Source organism: Fonsecaea nubica (assembly GCF_001646965.1).
Source record: "Fonsecaea nubica strain CBS 269.64 chromosome Unknown Scaff171, whole genome shotgun sequence".
Lineage (NCBI taxonomy): Eukaryota > Fungi > Ascomycota > Eurotiomycetes > Chaetothyriales > Herpotrichiellaceae > Fonsecaea > Fonsecaea nubica.
Genome location: NW_019173844.1, coordinates 3,104 through 25,211, shown reverse-complemented (window position 1 = coordinate 25,211; position 22,108 = coordinate 3,104). Strand labels below are relative to the sequence as shown.

The window sequence follows — 22,108 nt, the reverse complement described above, 5'->3', positions numbered from 1 at the left end:
GGGCGCTGCTGCAATCCCTGTACGGCATTCTCCGGGCACATCACACCCTGCTCCATATCAGCAAGGAGGCGGGCAAGCGCTAGGAGGTGTCAGTCACTCCCCTAGGAGGGCGCGGCATGGTACCAGATGGTGATTGAGTGATTGCCAAACGGACTGGACTGGCGGCGAGCAGGTAAGTAAGGGATAGGAGTGTGGAGGCGTCTCAGTTGCAGCGATCGGGGGCTGGGAGGTGTCAGTGGCGGCCGTGGCAGTAGCAACGCCTGGCAGCAGTGCAGCCCGGAGGCACAGCAAGCCCTCGCACGGATACAAAAAGGCAGGCTGGGAAAGCAATGAGGGAGGGAAACAGTATCACTCTCCCCCTCCCCGAGTGTGCTTGAAGATAGCCATCGAGCAGGCAGCAAGCCGACACCGCAGGCCTACAGCACCACCAGCAACCAGGTAAGCAATCCCACAACCCCCAACTGAAGCCGCCGGCAAGAAATAACGCCCTCAAGTAGGTGATCCTCCCACAAACCGATGACGAACAAAATGCCTCCCGGGGGCAGCGGCAGCAACAACGACGGCCATGGTCTCAGAAACACGGAAGACACGAGCCCGCCACTCCCAACAGCCCGTAAGCGCCTTGCTTACCAAAAGCGGCTCCACATCCGCCGCCTCCAGCAAGGCGTGCTAGCAATCAGAGTGTCCATGCTTCGACTGGACCAGGTCGAGGAAGATATGCTCATGGACGAGGAAGACGCAGAGGCGATGGAGGAAGAACTGCACGAGCTGGCAGTTTCCATGGGCGAGATATCCATTGAGCTGAGCCACATAGTCAGTGAAATAGACCGCGACAACTTGTCCGCTGCGAGGCTTGCTCAGCAACCACAGGCCAACGCCGAGGCCCCCCGCGTCGTGGGCCAGACAAACGGTGAACTGCAGAGCGAGGCTGTCAACGAACAGACCAAGAGAGCTGGGGTGTTGGACGACCTCATCAGTGCCATCTTCCCCTCAAATGTATCCGAGGATGAGGGCGTGGCAGGAGAACAATGGCTGCAGGTCGATAGAAATTCTCTCCTCAGATTTCTGGACGATCAGGCTGCGGGTCGATAGAAATATCATCCGAGGATTCTTGGGCGATCGGGCCTGACCCAGATGTCAATGCCATGGTCAAGGGAAATGGTTTCGGAGAAGGTCAACGGCAATGTTTTTCCGTAGCTCCATAGTGTTGGTAGCAATAGAAACGAGTGTTCCAGATGCGATTTGCCGTGATTGCCGTCGAGAAGGCAGGTAGAAGTGGCAGAAGTGCTTGAAGACTCAGTGTTGGTCAATTTCCGCCAACCAGTGTCGAGAAGGTGCGGACACGGAACGGAACAACGAAGATGCCGAGCGCTGCCGAGTGCTGCCGAGTGTCTCGGGAAACCTCGGGAGTTGGCGGTGAGGGGAAACCAGACACGCCAAGGTGTCTGCAACTCCAATTCTCGACGGGAACTCCAACTCTTGGCTGCAACTCCAATTCCACGAGAAACAATGAATCAACGGGAACCAGTCCGAATACACGTGATATGATACCGCCGACTGGCATCGTCTCGCGGTCGACGCGTTTTCTTGCGCCCTCGCACTCTTTTGGGCTACAAACAAGTAGTCGGTGTGTATATTGTTGGTTCTAGGGTCAGTGAGGGTGATGGCAATGAATCTACGAGCCTGCGAACGTCTCTCCCTACGATGAATGGTCTTGACTTTGTCCGCAGTGATGGACGGCCTGCCTGCCTGGTGGGACGGGTAATTGGGTGAGAGAAGAAAAACGAGGGATACAGAGAGGGGGAGGGTCTCAAGAACAAGCGGAACAAGAGACGAGTCTGTATCATTCAGTTTCGATCAGTTTCTGTAGAATCAACTTGTCTGGTTGGTATGAGTAGAAAAGTTTCAAGAGATGAGATTAGATCAGATCAAGGTGACTAATCAGATCAGACCCATCAAATACCAGCAACCCCGCAGACAAGGACACTGCCCTTTGACTGCACACCGGAGTACTGCACACGGCTCTACTACACACGGTGGGCGGTGGATGGCGACGGTGTATAGCGGAAAGCAAGGCAGAGAGTGTTTCGGGATAATGTAACAAGCAGAAGTAGCTATCAGAGGGAGGAAGAAGGCATTGAATCAATCGGCGGTTGTGTACGAGCCCAAAGATGGAAGTCCGGACGAGGTATGCCTCTGCGTTTACCCAGCCGTATGTCAGTTATCGTGAACACAATGAATGGTTATCGCAAGGGATGAACAGAATAAGGGTAGAACTATGGAAGTATTACATTGAATCTCTCCCGTTGTCTGAATAACTGGATGTGTGCATATATGGATGACCGAGATACTCCGCGGAGTGACCTCAGCCCGGCAGACTTGGGCTCTATAGGCATCTTCTCCCCGGTGCCCCAGCACAATAATTATACCTATTCGCCCCTAAATATTGTACCCTTGGGCACTCGTCGGCACCCCAAATACACCTAAACACACCTAAACACCCACCAACAGCGCCCCCCATCAACTCCCCGGAACCACGTTCAACTTGCTAAATTCTCCCTTGATGATTTACTTGGTTCAGCACCACCAGCACCTTTTGGCAGTCCTCGGTCCCCCCAACACCTCCAACCCAACGACTTTTCCCTTGAATAATGACACCAAAACACCACCGATACAGCCCATAACACCCCATCAACTCCCTCCAACACTGCATATTCTCCCTCGAATAGTTACACCAAAACACCACCAATACAGTCCACAATACTCTACTAACCCCCCATCAACTCCCTGTAACTCCTCACAAGCCCTTAAACACTACCAAGTCTCCCCTGAATAATTGCACCCTTTAGCAACCCCCCATCACACCCAAACATCCATCAGTAACGCCCATAACCCCCCATCCCACTCCCCGTATCTCCCTGCAACCACCTTCCACACTGCAAACTCCCCCTTGAATAAATTGCATCGATATTGGTCCTGCAGACACACCCGCCCCACCAAACCGCATCCATGCCCACCATTCTGACAACTTTTGCTTGCAACAAGTGCACAACCCTGCAATTTTGGGAGTATTATTGCTCTACTGTGACCTGCACTTGTAGTTCTACCATTTCGTTGGCCTGAATCGACTGCATGGTGACATTCCGCCCCTTGTGTCTTTCAAAGGCAAGATAATGCGAGGCGGGGGTGGTTGAATCACCTGTTGCCAAGCCTCTTGGACGACCTCCTCGTATGCTACCAGTATATATTCCAGCCTCACCCGCCGTTCACAGCCCTCCCCTCTCTCTTCCTCTTTCAACACACTACATTACACAACCTCATTGACTGTTGCTGCCTCCAAGATACAGATCAAGCGTCCAGAGTCTTTTTCTGTGAGGTAGGATCTTCTTTGCCGACTATACTTCGCGGTAATGACAAAGAAAGGGACTATCCACGACCCCTCTCCCCCGCCAATGATGACTCCTGTCGCCTGGAACTTGCCAATGGGCACTCTTCTCGGGGCTGCGGTAGGCAGGATCTTACTCCAGACAGACCTACGCCGTGCTGACATAGAAAAGGACCCGGGATCGGACGTCTACAAAAATCTTCACCATTTTGCGGACAACCTGTCCATCAAACACAGAATTCATGAGGATCAGGCTGCGCCAAGTGCTCAAACCCGTTCAACAAAAGATGTTACGAGTGAAAAGCTGCTCGATGCTGACGACAGAAAATGGCTGCAAAGACAGATTGACATGCGGTCAGAGAGCATTCTCGATTACAGCACAGAGGTTGAGAAACTGGAGAAACAGCTCCAAGAAGAGATCAAGATGTCTGCTGATCTCTTCGAAGACCTGAGCCGGGTGACCAATGCGCTGGATGCCAGCATCGCGGCGAAGAATGGACCTGCGGACGGACCCGGCGATTCGACCACAGACCTCAGGCTCCTGCCTGACGCGACAAGACTTCAGGTCTTTCATCACATGCTAGATTTATCTCTTACCAGAAAAGTCCTCCAAGAGAAAGCGGCAATTGGCAAGCAGGCCATCTCCTTCCACACAAAACTAAAGGATTTGCTGTGGCAGTCTAGAAGTTTGGTGGTGGCGAAAGGCCGCCGGTTGGGGATTGACGTCGGGGCGGGTCCCTTCAGGAACCCCATGTCGAGGCTCAAGATAGAAATGAAGGAGCAGGGAGACGATCAAGTTGCAGGGGCCTTGGAGCTACAGGAACAGCTGTACCACTTGAATGTGTCATGTGGCCTCGAATGCAGGTGTTGGCCGGAGGCTGAGATTCCGTCACCAGCGCCCGTGTCGGGAGCCAGGCAGACAGGGCGTGGAGACAACTGATGGTCTCTGAGGGAGGGGCATGGCGTCGAGCGGAAGGCCGGTGTGGATCGGGATACTGGGATGGGTGGACGGTCTCTTCAACAGAGCATCCAATGGACAGGGAAAAGGGTGTCGTGTGGGTGGGAAACGGCACGTTCTCTTCAACAGAGCCTCAAATGGGCGGGGAAAAGGGTTCAGTATGGGCACAGCGTCACACGTTCTTTACAAAGCGCCACGAATGGCACGGCAGGGGACAGCCAGCGGGCTTCTGATGACAGGAAAAATGCATGGGTAGTGCCTCAAACGGCAACGAAGGATTTCGGTATCACTCCAATGACCAAGCAATGTTGTCCCATCGACAGACGAAGCCTCCAATAGTAGATCATGTGCTCGAGTGACAGCCAAGGTAGTCCGCGAGGGTGAAGGCGCTGGCTCAGAGACACGGCGACAGCCAAAGCCCCCCCGCCCACCGGTCCCCGCCCACCAACGAACGCCTGCGGGAAAACGCAACAGAACGCCATGCCCCACCCGAAGAGTTAAGGCCGGACGCCTTACAGTAGTCGCTGAGGCTCACGGCATGGACACACCATCGACGCCCGACGCCCAACCCCGCCGCCAAGGGGGAAAGTGTTTGAGTACGAAACGTTCTGATGCCAGTGACAACCAAAGTCCCCACCGAACACCATCGGCCCCTCCAAAGACCTGAAACTAGACGCTTCGAGGCATTGGTCGCGTTACACGGCACCGACACCCCCCCGAGGCAAGCAAGAATGTGCAGGCCCAAAGACACCGTGACAGCCAGCGTCCCCTACGAGTGCCATCGGAACGACGCACGCAAACGCCACGCCCCACCAAGGACCCAAATCGAGACGCCCTGAGGGATTTATTGAGTTACACGGCAGGGACACCTCACGAATGCCAAAGGGCATCGGTCAGGGTGAACGTGTAGACGGCGGGAGCCAAAGTTCCCACCGAACACCACCGGAAAGACGCACGCACGCGCCATGCCCCACCAAGGACTGAATCCAGACGGTTTTAAGCACTTCTCGTGTTACACGGTATGGATCCATCATCAACGCGCAGCGCCTTTCGCCCTCGCCAACAGCATTAGGTCAGAGACAACACGACACGTTCCCTCCGCCTGGCACTTAAGGCATTCCAATAAAGGCCTGCGGAACGATGTTGCATTTACGCCATGCCCCACCAACGATCTACGTTCGGGCACTTTAAGGCATCCATCGAGACACACGGCACAGACACATCATCAAAGATGAACGCCTTAGACTAGGGAAAACGAGACGCGACCCCTCCGCCTGGCAGGTAAGGCATTCCAATAAACGCCTACGGAACGACGCAGCATTTACGCCACGCCCCACCGGCGACCTAGATTGGGCACTTCGGGGCATTTACCAAGTTATGCGGCACGCACACATCAGAACGCCATGGACCTGATAGTATGAGACACGTTCCCTCCGCCTGACAGGTAAAGCACTCCAATAAACGCCTGCGGAACAAGGCAGCATCGCGCCACGCCCCACCGACGACCTATATCCGGGCACTTTGAGGCATTTATCGAGTCACACGGTACCAACACACCACCCAAGCTGAACGCCGCGGGACCAGACACCAAGCGACATGTCTCAGAGTGACAGACAGCAAATGCCACTCCATTCCAATCAAGGGCGGCGCAACTATGCACGTCCGTGCCACCTCGCTTCCAAAACCTGATTTCGCGCACTCCGACACACCCATTGAGCACTGACAGGGCAATAATTGCCTCAATCTCGCCCGCAAGTCCTTGCATGCCTCTATACAACGACGCATCAGGCTGAGATAAAGTTCGGGGCTTGGCAGATTGATAGGCTCACAACAAACCTGGGCGGCCGGACGCCTAAAGCCCCTTGGACGAATCACTTGGCCGACTTAACCCCAATTCTTTCTAGCGGAACCAGATAGTCCCCCTTTAGCGTCCAGAGCTCGTTGCTGCCCGAAACTATAAAAGACACGTCCACCTCCTCCCCTTCGGAGGTTCATTTTTTCCCATCTTTATCGTCAACAACCAAAGTTTCTCTCCATTTTACTACTTTTTTTGCACGAGTTATCTGCTTTTGATCTTTTTTTTGTCCCCGGAGATCCACAAACACAGTATCCTCCAAGTTTTTCGTCTGTTTTTGACCGGGGCGTGTCCGATCTCCTCCGTCGACATCTGGCCGCAACCGCGTCTGCCCAGCACCACAGCAAGCCCCAAAACACCAAAAACATTTCCTTCTGAGCAATTCCCACATCCCGGACCGCGTGCACGCGTGCCTGGCGCCCGCATCTTGACCGCCAACGCCGGAACGATCGCAAAAACCAACTCCGACGCACCCGCAGCAACAGCAATCTCCCTGCGCCCCAAGCACTGACGAAAGAACCCTCCCTCTAACGAAACCACAACCCACGGCCGAAGCCGCCACAGCAACAACCCCTTTGTGTGCCAGAAAGACTCCCCCGAGCAACACAACCACAAACGCAGGCAATGAACATCGCCATGGCAGACAATCGGCCCGTTCCCGCGGGCCACAAGAGCTTGGACACAGGCACACCGCACACACACACACACGGGGACATCCCCTTGGGACCGTGGGACACGGACGACCCGTTCAGGGTCAACTTCTGTCCACCGAGTCTCTCCTATTCAATTTTCGTGGGTCTCGTCCACTAGTATCGGACGAGATTCACGGCCGTCTGGGGGAGCAAGCCCAGCGGGATGGGTTCCGTGCCGGCGTGAGCGCGGGGGGGGGGGGGGGAGGAGGGAGGAGGGCCGTGGATTACTGTCCACCGAGTCCCTCCCATGGTCTCGTCCGGACCATGGGAGGATGACCTCCTGCCTCGGTCCACCGAGTGCCTCCTACGGTCTGTCCGTAGGAGCCGGCACTCGGTGACCAGTTTCGGGACCAGAGCGAGGACCTGGTGCTGCGGTCCGCAATCGATGTCCTTGGAGCCGCTGTTTGGGTCCTACGATCTGGCTGATCCGTCGGCCTACGTCGAGGCTCACTCGAGTGAGGCGATCGCCCTTCGAAGGGGGTTTGCGTACATGAAGAGACTCCCTGGACTGGACTGGACGAACAGCACCTCCGTGGCTGGACGAAGCCCAATTATACGTTTCGACCTTTGAAAAGGACCCTGGCTCTTGCATCTTGTGGCCAGGGGGTCCGAGACCGAAGGACACAAGACAACACACACGAAACAGCGGCTGGAGCATTCAACACATGCTCGCATCCGCGGTAAACAACGGAAACACCGACCTCTTGAGCGAGGGCGATAACGAGCTCGACAAGGGTGGCGGTATTCCATCCGACAGAAAACAGAAAGAAAAGAAAAACATATCCGACACATCGGACAACAAAGCCTTTACCTATTCGACAGAAAGACTTATCGGACACACCGACATCCATCCGACAGAAAGAGATTCGCATTGCATGTATCTGATGGCAATCGAATCGCGCCGACGAGACACACGGATGACAGACCGACCACAAGAGTCAAGACACACGCGGCCGGAAACCAACAACGAGCCTCAACAAGAACACTCGAGAGGTGATGACCATCGTGACGAAAGAAAGAACTCGTCAAAACACCAACGTTTTGCCTATCGTTCCGGGGATCATGACATGACAAGACACGAAAACCCCTTAGAAGAAAGGATCCAAGGGTCGACAACACACCTTGGACGGCAACATCGGTTCCAATCCAATTCGACAAGAACAGGAACGAGAAGACCGTGGCGGGTGAGTCCGGGAGGCATGAGCCTGTCTAGCATTCCATGCTCCCGTCCTCCAAGAATCGCGAACAAGACGTCCCCCGCCTGAAGACCTTACGACAAGCCTTGACAACATCGTCGACACAAGGATCTGTACAGACATCGCACAAGACGACCTAAGCTGGCCCGAAGTTTGTGCAACCCATTGCGGTGCACAAAGTTATCGAACAACAGGACCGAGGTTTGTGCAACCCAGCACGACAAGAAGCACACCCCGACTAGAGGACCGAGGTTTGTGCAACCCAAGGCGGTTGCGCACAATCCGACAAGACACCCGAGGTTTGTGCAACCCAAGGGTTGTGCAACGCAGCTGTCGGACACCGTGCCTGTGTGGGTTGCCGAGACCGACGGATCCAAGACAAAAGAAAAGAGCGTGGACTCCTAAGAGAGCCTATTGACGTTTGAACAACAAACACCCCTATTTAGCCAACAAAGTACTCGACGCTAAGACGCGAGACGAAAGACTTATGCCCAAGACAAGGCACTCCGGCTGTGTCGAACAACACCAGGTCGACTTACCAGGGTCCGAACACCCTGAAGCCTTCCTGAAGGTCCTTGCGGGAGTCCCCTGAAGCCTTCCTGAAGGTCTCTGCGGGAATCCCCTGAAGCCTTCCTGAAGGTCTCTGCGGGAATCCCCTGAAGCCTTCCTGAAGGTGCCTGCGGTAATCCCCTGAAGCCTTCCTGAAGGTCTTTGTGGACAGACTCGACACAGCTGGCATCGGTAAAAGAAAAAGAGCGTGATAGAGCATGCTCTGGAGATATCGGTCGAGGTGCGATGGTCGCATGCACCGTTGGCCCCGGAGAAGATGAAGAAGAGGATGATACGTTCGTGCAGACCACCAAAACGCCCTCAAAGAAGAACTCGTCGACACGTGTGGACTATCCATATCGACCTTTGACGGAAGACACCGAGACGAAGGACCGAAGCACCGACGAGGACTCGATAACGGACTCGACACGGTCCCAACATTCGGTTTTGCTCGGGGAACTTATACATCGTTCCCGTGGCAAACAAAAAGAAGATTTAACAGAAGATCTTTTATATCCTGTTTCCTGTGCTGTGTGGTGAGGACGGCTTTGCCTAAGATGCAGATGCTACCCGCCACATGCGGGTAAGACAACGGGGCCCAAACCATGTGTCCTGCCGGCGGCGTCGAAACAACAACAGCAGCCTCTCTCCAAGAAGAGCTCAACGCGGTCAACAACACTGGAGATACCAGAGACCACAGCAACCTGTCGAGGACGAACTCGCCGTCAATACACCAGAAGGGATACAAGTATACCTTCCACGGCACCAGAGGGAGTCCTGTTCGGTCTCGCTATCGGTCTTGTCGGTCCAGTGCTCAACCGCCAAGACACTGTCGGTTGTGCCGGTCCGGTTCGAGGATTGCCTGTTGCCTGTGGCGAAGAGACACAGAGAGAAACAAAAGAGAAACGGAAGATGGACAGAAAGACGAATGATCCCGGAACAGGATTCAGCAATGCTGTCTCACGGTCCGGAAAGCACCATATATATATGTATGGCAAGGCGTTCGAAAAAGAGAACGCATAGAAGGGTTGAGAAGCCGTCGTCGTGGGTGCGACGATGAGGAAGATTATACCGACGAGGGTCGGGTCGGACGGATGAGGAAGCAGATGATGAGAGTTCCGATTGCCGGAGACGATGAGGAAGAATATACTGTGGACGCGGACAGGGACGAGCTGTAAGCAGTTCGTATGTCGACAACAGTCAAGTCGATCGATGGAGATGAAGAGGACAGCGACGGTCCGGATAATGAAGCAGATGATGAGTGTTCCGAGTGATGGAGATGAAGAGGACAGCGATGGTCCGGATGATGAAGCAGATGATGAGAAACACTATACCGTCGACAACGACATGGACATGGACAGGGTACCAGGACGAGCTGGACGAAGCCCAATTATGTCGCCGTCGAAAACAACAAGGACATGACGAAGAACTATACACAAGGGCAGAGAGAATGAGCTCGACGAAGCTCAATTTCTACGACCCTGCCTGTGTGTCGTTGCCCTTTGCCGTGGGGAATCCAGGGAGCAGTATTAGCACCAGCACCAGTATCATGATCAACACCAAGCCCGAGTCGGAGTCGAGGTCTGCTACCGGGATAGGAAACCCGTGGTTTGACCAGACAGAGTTCGGAATTGACTCAGAGCGAGATCGACAGCGACGTTATAGCCCACCCACCCTCTCCCCCCCGTTTTCCTGTCTTTGGTCCTCGTTACTGCCGGGTAACAGGGACCAAGGACGGGAATTGGAGTGAAAAATAGAATATCTTTGATCTTGTCTGTCACTGTCTCTCTCCCCTTTGCCAATCCGTTGGTGCCCTTTGCGTAACCGACGTGTTTGAGCCCTTTTCAGTGCGCCGTGACCTCGCTGTCGCCCAAGGAGACCTGGTTTGCGGCGAAGTCTCCTGTTTTGCGGCGGCGGCGCTGTGGCCTTTGCACTGCGCTGATCCGGTTTGCCGTGCGGTGTTGGGCGTAGTTTCCTTGTCCTCTTTGCTCCGTGCGGTGTCGGTGACGTGGTATTGACGCCCTCTTGCGGCCAGAGGCCCGTTCTGCGGTGTTGGCAGCGTTGGCGGTGTGAGTGGTGGCGGTTTTGGGGGACTTGGTGATTTTCGTGGTCTGGATGTTTGCAGTGTTTGCACTTTTCGCGGTCTTGGCTGGGCTTGTGGACTTTGCGATTTTCGTGGTCCTGATGTTTGCACTGTTTGCGCTTTTTTTGTCTTGGCGCTGGTGTCTCGGCGTTGGTGTTGGACTTGTGATTTTCACCGTGTTGAATGTTTGCAGTGTTTGCACTTGTCTTAGTCTTGGCATTGGCGTCAGCGTTGGACTTGGCGTCAGTGTCTTGGCAGTGACTTGTTCATTTTCGTCATGTTGTATGTTTGCAGTGTTTGCACTTCTTTTAGTCTTGGCGTCGGTGGTGTCTCGGCCGTGACTTAGTCATTTTGGAAGTGTTGAATGTTTGCAGTGTTTGCACTTTTTCGTCTTGGCATTGGTCTTGGTAGTGCCAAATGGCCAAGAGCCGAAGACTTCAACGACAAACGAGCCATGGCGGTGTTTGGAGCGCGTCGGTAGAGTCTGTAGGTTGAAACCTTGTCTTGGTCAATACGGAGGCAGGCAGGCGGCCCTCAGAGGGCGAGAATCCGCGAGATATTGAGCGAGTCTTGACTCTGAGTCATTGAGACGGACGGAGAGGCAGTCTTGGTGGTTTTGAGCATTGACTTCGTGACCTGGTGTCAAATGGAGAAGGAAATGCGATGGAGAGAGGATCTTGGTGGTGTTGGTAATGCCAGAGAAGATATTGGTAGTAGTATTGAAGATCTGAAGAGTCCAAGGGCCCTCCGGATGAGAATCCGGGTGATTGATATTGAGTGTTGACTTTGTCAAGGGGGACGGGGATGGAGAGAGGGGGATCCTGGTGATGGTGGTAATGCCAGGGAAGAGAGAATCGTGGCTATATGGGCATTGTTGATGATCTGAAGAGTTCTGGAGACCCTGGGAAGAGATTTCGGGCGACATCGAGTGTTGACGAGGTCCAAGGGACAGATGGACTGACAGAGCAGTCCCGGAGATGGCTGGTGATGGGTAGCTATGGCCGTGTTGACCATTCGAAGTGTCCAAGGGCCCTGTATAAGAGATTTCAGGTGAGAGACAATCGTGACTATGTGATCCGAAGGGTTTGGGGGCCTTTTGGAAGATATTCCTGGCGATATCGAGCGTTGGCGAGGCCAAAGGGACAGAGGGAGCAAGAGACAAGTCCAGGAGATGGTTGGAGATGCGTATCCATGGCCGTGTTGACCATTCGAAGTCCCCAAGGGCCCTGTGGAAGGGATTCCGGGTGATGTTGGGGTGTTGGCTGTGTCAAAGGGACGCAAGGAGGGATAGAGAGTCCCGGGGATGGCCCTGTTGAGGATTTGAAGTGTCCAAGGGCTCTCGGTGAGCGAATTGGCGTGTTGTTCATGTTGATTTTGGTGTTGTAGAGGCCAAGGCCGAGGTAGAGAGTCCACCATGGGTGGTCAGGTCTTGATTCATTGTGACTTTGTGAGCGGGAGGGGTGCAGAGAGGCGGAGGGCGTTACGGAGGCAGAGAATCAAGTGAGATGATGAAAACCCTCTGATTGCAGAGGGCGAGAGAGCCGTGGTGATGTTTGTTTTGATTCCGGTGTTGAGAGGCGGTAATTGCATAGTAGAGGTAGAGGTAGAATCCTGGCGATATTGATGGTCTGCCGCTGATTTTGAGGCAGACCATCGCGGGTAGAGCAGGTATGGCGGCGTCAAGTGTTGACAATTGAAAGGAGAAGGAGAGAATCCTGCCTGGAGTGGGAGGTTTTGAAGAGTCGACGAGTCCAAGGGAGACGGGGATCGTAGGAAATGGTCCATGTTGAGTTGATTATTGGGTCAAGGGTCCGTTTAATGCGAGGAGGAATGTCCTCAAGGTCACAGGGTTGCCAGGGAATCAGGCCCCACGTTCGCACCTGAGGGTGCAGACCAGGCCCGTGCGGTAAAAGAGACAAAGAGACGGAAGCAGGTATCCAGGTAGACAGTCCCAGGGTAGTGACGGTCATGGTGATTCGATTTTTGGCGTTGAAAGGGCCATTCCATGGTAAAAGGCTGGGAATCGTGGTGATGTTGACCGTGGGGGAGAAAATCCCGGTAATATGAGAGGTTGAGAGTTCAAGGAGAGAGAGAATCATGAAATATTCATCAATGGGGTGGATTCTGACAATCTGGTATACCCCAAATACCGTACTCCGTCCTATTCCCCTTTTGCTTGTACTTGTGCTTCTCGATTGAAGGAGTGTGGACGTGAACCAGCGATGCCGCGCCTAAGAAAATATTCCTGCTTCAATTTCACCAATGTCACCAATTGTCTCCGTCATGGCGAGTCTGTCTCGCTCTTATAACAATCCCTTGCATATTCAAATGCCATACATTGTAATGTTATACTGTTTCTGCTGCCGCTGGAGGAAGATATAATAGGAAAGACAAAGGAACGACCGAGGGTGGTAAGCCGTGCGGGCTGCGCAGGCTGCGTGGGCGTTGAGGGTGCATGCGTCACTCCTCCCGATAAGAGAGCTTCCGCATTTCCGCCAGTCTCGCCTGCGCCGCGTCGAGGGCATTGCGAAGTTGAAGGATCTCGACCTGTGGAGCGAAGCGCAGTTAGCACATGACAGAGAGAGAGAAGCGGAGAAGAAAGGGTTGGGCACGTACCTGTTGTTCCATCTCCCGAACCTTGAATTCATGTCCGCTGAGGCTGGCATAGTCGGTGGATTCGCCTTCATCCTTGGCCTTTTGCTTGATGATGTCCTGAACTTGCCGGACCAATGCACGACAGGCAGCTCCCACGGCCCTGCTGGCCTGCTCCAAGCGGTCCTGGGTCTCGGACATGAAGCTGGCCTTGACACGAGACGCCGCCACCAGTTGAGCCGTGGACGCAGCCACATCATTCGATGCCACGATCAACTGCTCGGGGGAGTTGCGGCCGGAGATGACGCCGTCCGCAGTCTCAATCAGAGTGTTGGTGGATGTGGCCACGGCTTTGGCGGCAGAGATGAGACCCTCGGTCCAGCGGTTGTTCTTCTTGTAGAAGGCGGTACGGGACGAGGAGCCTCTGCCCTCACGCACAATCTCGTTCTGTGATTCCGTGGCGGCTTTGATGAGTTTGGCAATGGCACCGGTCACAGCGAGCGCCGCGGCGAGGATCGAGTCGTTGAGCTTCAATTCGTACGTGGAATAGCCGTCGCGAGGCTTGTTCTTCAGCTTGGCCAGACGCTCGGCCGCAGCATCAATGGCGTTGGCGGCCTTGGTCAACTCCGAGTCCACCAGGTCGCCCAAGTCACCCGTGGTCGAGAGCTTGCTGCCCTTAGGAGCAAAGGTCTCGGCCAACTTGGACAGCTTCTGCAGTTGCACGAGAACGTCGTGATTGCTATTGACAACCACGTCGGTCTTTTGCATCGGCTCCATGCCTTCAAGGCGGAAAGACTGCAGGCTGCGGAAGAGCTTGACCGTGGCGAGGGCGGATTGACGGGCGGCGTCCACCAGTTGGTCGGCCTTCTTATCCTCGGTGGCAAACCGTGTCAAACCCTTGGTATTGGACAGCACGTCGGCAATCGAGGCGGCGAAGACAGACACGGTCTTGATGATGTCGGCATGGGGGCTGTTGGGTCCGTCCGCGATAAAGTTATTAAACGCGGTCGAGAACTCGGTGGCACTGGCTGCCGCCTTTTCAATCTGAGAGAGGACGTAGGGCGCCGTGGCGTTTTGGTTGCCGGCCTGCATGGGAGAGTCGAGTTCGTACATGGCGTCGTCGACTCGCTGCACACCGCTCTGAAGGACGGAGTCGATAATATCGTTGATCTTGTCGACCGTGGTCTTGAGGACTTGGTCAATGGCGCTGTCCAGGGCGCCGTCCGACTCGCCGTGGCCCAGTTTGAGTTCTTCGAGCTCTTCCAACGCGGACTCCATGCCGGCTTTGTAGATTTCAATCTCGTCATCCTTTTCTCGAAGGGCGGCCTCGTGGTCGGCGTTCCTATCGCCATGCGAGAGACGGACTTCTTCGATTTGGCGTGACTTGTTGCGAACGGCGGCTTCCAGGTCGGCCACTTCGCGATTGTACTTGGACAGCAGCGCGGACAGTTCGGACGCTTTGGCCTTCTCGGCATCCTCGGCGCGTTCGAGGGCCAGGCGCAGTTCGCGTTTGAGCTTCTCGACCTCTTCGCGGTTGGAGCCCTGGGCGCGGTCCTTTTCGTGGAGGGCACGGTCGCGTTCACGGATCATGTCGGCCAGCTCCAGGTTCTTGGTCTTGACCTCGCGTTCCAGGCGTTCTCGGCGATCAATGGCTTCCTGGGCCGATGCGGCTTTGAGCTTCAAGGACTTGTTGGTTTTGAGCAGCTCGATGTGCTCGGATCGGAGCTGGGCATACAGTTTGGCCAGGGCCTCGTACTTGGATCGCCACTTGTTGATCTGTTCCTGCAACGCGGCCATCTGGTCATCCTTGGACTGGGATTGCATCTGGAAGTTGGCGTTGAGCTGCTGAAGTTGTTCCTCCAAGGCCTTCATGCGTTGATCATATTGCTGCAGCATCAACTGATCTTGCTCATACTGGGCCCGGGCATTGAGGTTTTCACGCTCCAATTCGGCCAGGCGACCCTGAGTCTGGGCGGCGTACTGATCGCGGAGGAGTTGTTCTTGAGCCAGGCGTTGTTGCTCGGCCTGCAAGCGTTGTTGTTCCTCGAATTGCCGCTGCGCCTCTTGCTGTGCCAGCATCTGCTGACGCTGCTGGTCTTCCCGCTGCTGCTGTAGGCGGCGTTGTTCCGACTCATACTCTTCTTGTTGGCGCTGGGCCTCGCGGGTCCAGAAGTCCTCAATGTCCTTTTGTGCATTGTCCGGGCTGCCGTCATTCTTGGCCACGGGGGTGGGAGGTTTCTCGATCTCTTTGGCAGGGCGTTTCGGGAGAGCCGGTCTCTCTTCATCGGCGGCAAGGAGGTTGGGGGGGTCCTGAGGCAGTTTGGGGACCGTGATCAAGGAGGTCAGGTACCGCAGGTTGGAACACTCGTAGTAGAACTTGACGAGGCGATGGTGTTGAGCGTTGAAGCGGGAACGGAGTGGTTCCAAGGCCTCCTCGTCACCAGTCGTGGTGTACATGGCACGGAGCATGCTGGTTTCGAACTTGTAGATACCGTAGCTCTCCTGGACCAAGGCCACCACGGCGGCAATCTTGCACTCGTTGTTGCTTCCCGGCAGAAAGTGGGAAAAGATGAGCTTTGCGAATGTATCGATCCGATCTTGCAAGGTCATGAGCTCGGTAATGGTCTCGTAACCTTCATTGGGGTCATTGATTGATCGGAGACTGATGTATTCTTCATACTCGAACAGGCCGTTGAAGTCGGGATGGTTGCGGTGAAAGGCCAATTTGGCCAGGATATAGTGGACGTATTCGCGGATGAGAGGTTGGTATCCTCGCATACCGTCTCCTGTACCGCCTCTAGCGATACTCTCGATCCAATTGATGTTTTGCTGCGCCTCTTTGACCGTGATCGGGTGGCCCTCTTGAAGGACCTTGTGGATGGTGATGCAGGCTTTGAAGGTCTGGACTTCATCCGCCATGATGGGCCTATTTTCTCGTTAGCACCTGAGCGGGGGAGGGGGCGGAAGAGAGAGAAGAGTACAGAGTACTGCCATCGAAGAGGCGTTTGACGATCTCGACCGGGAGCATCAAGGGAGCCATGATGGAGGGCGCGGAGCGCAGGCGGGGTAGAGAGAGCAGCTGGGAAGAGAGAGAGAGAGACGGGAAGACGGAGGAGAGAGAAGACATACAGGACTTTCAAACCCGCCCAGAAGGACAGGGAAGAGCGATGATCCCAAGTGTACACTATGCAGGAGCGAACATGCTTTCTCTTAGGCGCAGTTTCCTCAATGCTGGTGGCCTTGCGGATATTAACAGCAAGATCCGACTCTGTTTTGGCCATATCTATGTTCCGCCCCGTGCCCGTCGCCAGCGCTGGGTATGCCATTGTGTTTGAATGGTCGTCGACCACCTGAGTCCTGCCAAAGCCGTCGTAGAATGCGCCGGCACCAGACCGCCTCCTGGGCCGGGGGTCCTGGTTCGGGGGGACGAAGTACGCCAGATTGACCGCGGGAGACTGGCGGAAGGGAAGGAGCGGGAGGAGGAGCAAGTGCGGAGGAGCTCAACGGCGGTGTTGAGCCATTCGAGGGTCGGGCGCAGGCAGGAGGGAGTGTGGTAAGATGGAAGGTGCGGAGGACGGTTGTTTTTTGCGCAGTTTTGATATTCGGGGACACGCGGCTGCCGCAGCGCGGCTAGACTGGCTTTGGTTTAGCTGATCTTGGCCATTTGGTGAGCTGCACGTGAGCACGCGACATTGCTGAGACTTGGCGGCAAGTTTTCCGAGGGCACGTGAAAACGTGAAGTGGTTTTGTTAGCGCGTGTCTATTCTTGGCAGCCCCTTCAAACTCCGCAAATCCCACCATTTGATTGGCCCAATGCTGGTACCGATCAGTTTTGGGCGTGGTGGTGCCCCCAAGAGCCCGGAATGATGCCCGGAAGCGCCCGTAAGCACCGCACCTCAACATGACCACCCTGCAACACCCACCAACACCCACTGCAATCCTCTGCATTGCAGTCTTCAGTACTGCAGCGATAATTACTGCACCCCAAATACATCAAAGTATGTGTTGTTTGTGTGCTTGTCGGTTTGGTGGTTGGTTGAATTGTCTGATCTGATTAGTCACCGTATCTGCTGTGCAAGGCGAGAACACGACAACATGTAGTATAAACACAGGGATACGTGACTTGAAAGTACAGAGGATTGTGTTGGTAGGTAGGAGATTGATAGCTGGAGAGGTGAGATGTGGTGCAGCGTATGTCATTCAGCGTAGTGCAGACAGATGGGTGGGACGAGGCTGCATCCGAGATCGCACCGTCATATACCCTTGTTCAAGTGCGGATAGGAGAGCGGAGTATCAGAGAGACGAACGAGGAACAGGCAGCATCAAAGAGAAGAGGGACAATGGGGACCTTGACTTGAGATAATTCTGAACAGATTCTGAGCATCAGCCAAGAGACGGATGTAATCATCAACCCATTCAGTCCTCGATCCTTGCGGTCTTTAACATTCCCTTCCTTTTTCAATGATCAGATCAAGCAGACTCAACTCCATTTGATCCTCCCTGATCGCTTACAGCCCATTACTCGTTAGTACGTAGTGCAATGGTGTTATGATGAGTGAGCTGTGTTCAACCTTGACTTTTCAAAGGGTACTGCCTTCGTGAGCGCCTCGGGGGTACTAACATGCTGGTTGTATACCCTCACCCTCCCTCCCTCCCTCAATCAATCAATCAATCAATCAATCAATCAATCAATCAATCAATCACCCTTCCCATGAACAATATCCTGTAGGCCATTGTATATGTACCCTCATGCCTCTTCGTCTTCGACTTCGCCTCTGATCCCAGCAGATGGTGTCTGTGTTGATCCTCTGACAGATAGAGACAGTAGCAACTGCCCTGAACAAACATGACCTGATCTGGTCTACCTTTCCTCGTTGTAGAATGACGTTGTGATTTGCGTGGCCTCACCCATGTTTGTATGTATTTGGACACATTGTATTCGTGACTGCCGGGTATCTTGCCTTGTTGATGACGCGTTCCACCCTCCTCCTTCGCGTCTCAATAATTTTCACCATAAAAGCCTCAACATCCATCTTGTTTTGGTCTTGGTTCTTTCTCTTCATCTATCTTTTGTCATTTCTTCTGCCATTTATCAGCCATTTATCAATTATCTTCAGTCATCTTCTTCAGTCAGCTCTTCTGCCATCTATCAGTTTTTTCTTCGGCCATTGTCTTCAATCACCATTGCTCAGCTTCAGTCATCTTCTTCAGCCATCATACACAGCATCATCGTCCATTCTCTGCCTTTGTTGCTTAACTTCAGCCATATTCAGCCACTGTCTTCAACCATTGTTGCTCGCTTCAGTCCTTCATTCATCTTTCACCATCTTCTATTGGCAAGAATCTCTCCCTGTTCTGCTGTACATCAAATCTAATCTGCGTTAGCCATCTACCTTCACCTTGACCATCTCCGCCATAAAAGACATTTCAACTTGGACAACAACAACAACGTCAATTGGACCCTGTCTCAAAGGCATTCAACTTGGACATATGCACCTTTGGAGTCTTCTCACAGACGTTTCGGCTTGGAACCATCAACTTCAATTGGACTGTTCTTGGACATCATTAGCCAGAGGAAGCAAGGCAGGATCTTGCCCAAGGGAAGCAAGGCGGGACCTTGCCCGAGGGAAGCATGGCGGGACCAAAGGAAGCATGGCAGGACCTTGCCCAAAGGAAGCAAGGCGGGATCTTGCCCAAAGGAAGCAAGGCAGGACCTTTGTCAGGATTATTGCTATGGATTGGACACACTCATCATATTGACCTGCATACATACATGCACATGGACAGAGTGCAGGCGCACAGGTAGTCAATTCAAACATGTATCCATTAATTCCTTTTCTGCTCGTTCTTGCTCATTGTCACGTCACTCCCCCAACAATCCTCGTGGCCCGCACGCACATTCCGACTCGACAATTTCGTTCTTCCTGATGGTTTCGCCACCACACCGTGTCGGCGTCCTTCTCTTGTCCAGCTCTGTCCCACTAACGATACCTTGCCCGATTGGACGCTTCGATCCCATCGACCTGCGGGCTGTAGTGCCGGCAGCTGGAGCAGAGGTTGTGGCCGCACAAGGTACACTGCCAGATGGAGGTGTGGGGGAGGGTGCACTTCTGACAGAGCCAGTACATGGCGCTGTCGGTGCTGGCGCTGATCTTGCCGTATTCGTGGAGGGGACAGGTCGAGTACGTGAACCGGTAGCTGGTGACCTGGCCATTATACATTGGCTCAGTATTGACTAGGCTGCGGGGGGGATGATCAAACACTTACAAAGCCTGCATTGGAGCCGTCTTGTCTGATCGGCATGATGATGACCTTCCTTGACCTTGTAGGAGGCGAGACTGCGCAAGACGGGTCTCAGTTGACCGACCAAGTGAGTGGTGAGTGGTGAGTGGTGAACGTGTCAATGTTGGTGTTCCGCAGGACACCGCAATAGCCAAAAGGTGATCTCTACCGCCGTGTCGTCACTTTGGGAGAGAATGAGAAACGAGAAACCAACCTGCGAAGACGTTCAATACAAAGCACTGAGCAGAGAGAGACTCTTGGACCTTGCAAGTCATTTCATTGCCAGGCAACCAAACCGCCCGGTCCACATTCCAGTGATGTTGCGGCCTGGTGTTGTGTAACCGGTTTGCCAGGAATTTGTTGGCAGAAAGCCACCATTTCTCGTATTTTGAAGGGGGGCTGGCTGGCTGGCTGACTGGCTGTCTTGACAACCACTACACCAACACCAACATCACAACAGGTTTCAGGTCGTAATCACGGCTCAGATTACTCCCTTGACTTGCTGTGTAACCCACCCTCGCGACGCAACGACTGATGCAAGGACTGGGTGGGTGTGAGAGCAATCAAAATGCCTTCGTATTCGGAAATTGCATACAACCTTGGGTATGTACTCTGGCGAAGGTGAGGCTGAGGATGAGGTTGAGGACAAGACTGAGGCTGAGGCTGAGGCCACCAATCTATCCGAGTGCGTTACGAGATTTACCGCCACCGACCGCCATTCTCTCGCACGATGGACGCACAATCGCCCTCCTGGTCATTGAATTCATGCAACGCACGCACGAACGCACGCATACAGCCCATCAAAGTATGTATTCGAGTGTCTGTCCTTACAACGCTGACTTTGTTTATGCAAGCCATTCCGAAACCATTCCGACGACAGAAGATGGAGAATTCATGCCAATACCTACCGCCGCCCCCTCCACTTCCGCCTCCGCGGGTCTCTCTTCACTGTATTCACAATGGCTGGCCTGCCTGCCTGCGGCGAGGCTCAACCAGGCACTTGTTTACAGCGGACACGTTGCGATCGTAGACGACCAGGAGATAACTAACGGATCTCGCGCCATTTTAATTTAGCTATAATGCCTGTAGGGTGAATCTGTGTATCAAGAAGGGCTGCTTTTATAAATACCATGTACAATTATATCGAAATTTGCTGTTGAATAGCATTTGATTGCCAAACATGTCCCCGTGGTGGTACAGTTGTACCAGGTGTCAATTCCGCGGAACAGGACATGGATGGTCAGCAGAGCCAGCAGAACCAGCAGAACCAGCAGAACCAGCAGAACCAGCAGAACCAGCAGAACCAGCAGAACCAGCAGAACCAGCAGAACCAGCAGAACTAGGAGAACCAGTAGAACAGCGGCCATTGCTTTGCCACTGGGACTCAGTCTATCAATGGCATAACCGGATGCTGAATCGCTGGTGGCGGCGTGTTATCCACGTTCTGTCGCCCGGTCACTGCACTTTCCTGTCCAACTTCCCCTGGTTCATCAACTACACGATGGAGATGCTCCACAGGTACTTGCGGTCAATCCAATGGTTCATCCCTCTCTCATAATTGCCGACAAGTCACCAACCAACATCGGCATTGTTCTCGTCTTGCTCATCAACGACACGATGGAGACGCTCCGGAACGCCCCGGAGCGCTCCGCAACTCTCTGCAACGCCACTTGAGTCGTGGATACATGACACCCGTCAGTTCCTGATAGAGTCCCGTCCAGCTCGAGACGTTTCCCGCTATCCGCCATCCTCATATTTACCACCGTTGTCGACAGAAACACCCACCACGGGGGTGTCCTTGATGTTCGACGCGCTTGTCACATCATGATTGGTCAGTCAATTTTGTACCAGAGTCCCGGGGTCCAGTACCAGAGTCCCAGGGTCTAGTACTAGGGTCCTGGGGTCTAATACCAGAGTCCCAGGGTCTAGTCCCAGAGTCCTAGGGTCTAGCGCTAACGACTAACCAGCCCCACGGTGCCAAGATGGTTTCACCCCCTAAACCCTCCGGGAAATATAAGGCTGGTACAGCGTATACCACAATTCTACCACTCCCACCACCACTACCACCATCTGGCGACAGCAAGAGCCCCCCTCAGTCATTAGGAGAGGAGTTCTCTCACCTCAGCTTCGGCGTTTGGGTTTGATTTGCCTCGAAACGCCTTGTCAGAAGTACTGCTTTTTGCTTTCTCCTTGTCTCAGCCTCGTCTCAGCCTCGTCTCGATAGTATCTCGGCTCCTTTCTCTCTATCAACGACGGCAATATTCGTTATTTTTCTCCCTGCAGCCTGCCTCACGACCGAGTCCTTGACGAAACGGACCCGCAACACCCTCAAAACCCTGTCAAGACAAGAACCGAGTCGTCGGCCGAAGTACCAAACACGGACGAAACCGTCAAGCGGCGACAGGCTGCTCCTGTGAAGCTTCACCCCATCACGAACCTGACCGCCTGCGAAGACAATCAGGAAGTGAGAAGTTGATCCTCTCCACGAACGACGACCCGAAGAACAACAGACAACC

The 22,108-nt window shown here is 54.0% G+C and overlaps 4 protein-coding genes across 4 annotated transcripts; 2 read left to right on the top strand and 2 right to left on the bottom strand.

The window, feature by feature from the left end:
- Window positions 1–528: 528 nt before the first annotated feature.
- AYO20_11610 (hypothetical protein) lies at window positions 529–1,092 on the top strand (the record flags this gene model as incomplete). Its single annotated transcript, XM_022649856.1, has 1 exon — window positions 529–1,092. The coding sequence occupies one exon, from the start codon at window positions 529–531 to the stop codon at window positions 1,090–1,092; it is 564 nt and encodes a 187-aa protein (XP_022494173.1).
- Window positions 1,093–3,455: 2,363 nt separating this feature from the next.
- AYO20_11609 (hypothetical protein) lies at window positions 3,456–4,325 on the top strand (the record flags this gene model as incomplete). The annotated part of the gene is made up of 1 exon (XM_022649855.1): window positions 3,456–4,325. The coding sequence occupies one exon, from the start codon at window positions 3,456–3,458 to the stop codon at window positions 4,323–4,325; it is 870 nt and encodes a 289-aa protein (XP_022494172.1).
- A 6,154-nt stretch (window positions 4,326–10,479) lies between these two features.
- AYO20_11608 (large subunit ribosomal protein L4e) lies at window positions 10,480–10,938 on the bottom strand (the record flags this gene model as incomplete). Its single annotated transcript, XM_022649854.1, has 1 exon — window positions 10,480–10,938. The coding sequence occupies one exon, from the start codon at window positions 10,936–10,938 to the stop codon at window positions 10,480–10,482; it is 459 nt and encodes a 152-aa protein (XP_022494171.1).
- Window positions 10,939–13,178: 2,240 nt separating this feature from the next.
- Window positions 13,179–16,350, bottom strand: AYO20_11607 (hypothetical protein; the record flags this gene model as incomplete). The annotated part of the gene is made up of 3 exons (XM_022649853.1): window positions 13,179–13,265; window positions 13,335–16,236; window positions 16,292–16,350. 3 exons carry the CDS (start codon window positions 16,348–16,350, stop codon window positions 13,179–13,181), a joined length of 3,048 nt encoding a protein of 1,015 aa, XP_022494170.1.
- Window positions 16,351–22,108: the final 5,758 nt, after the last annotated feature.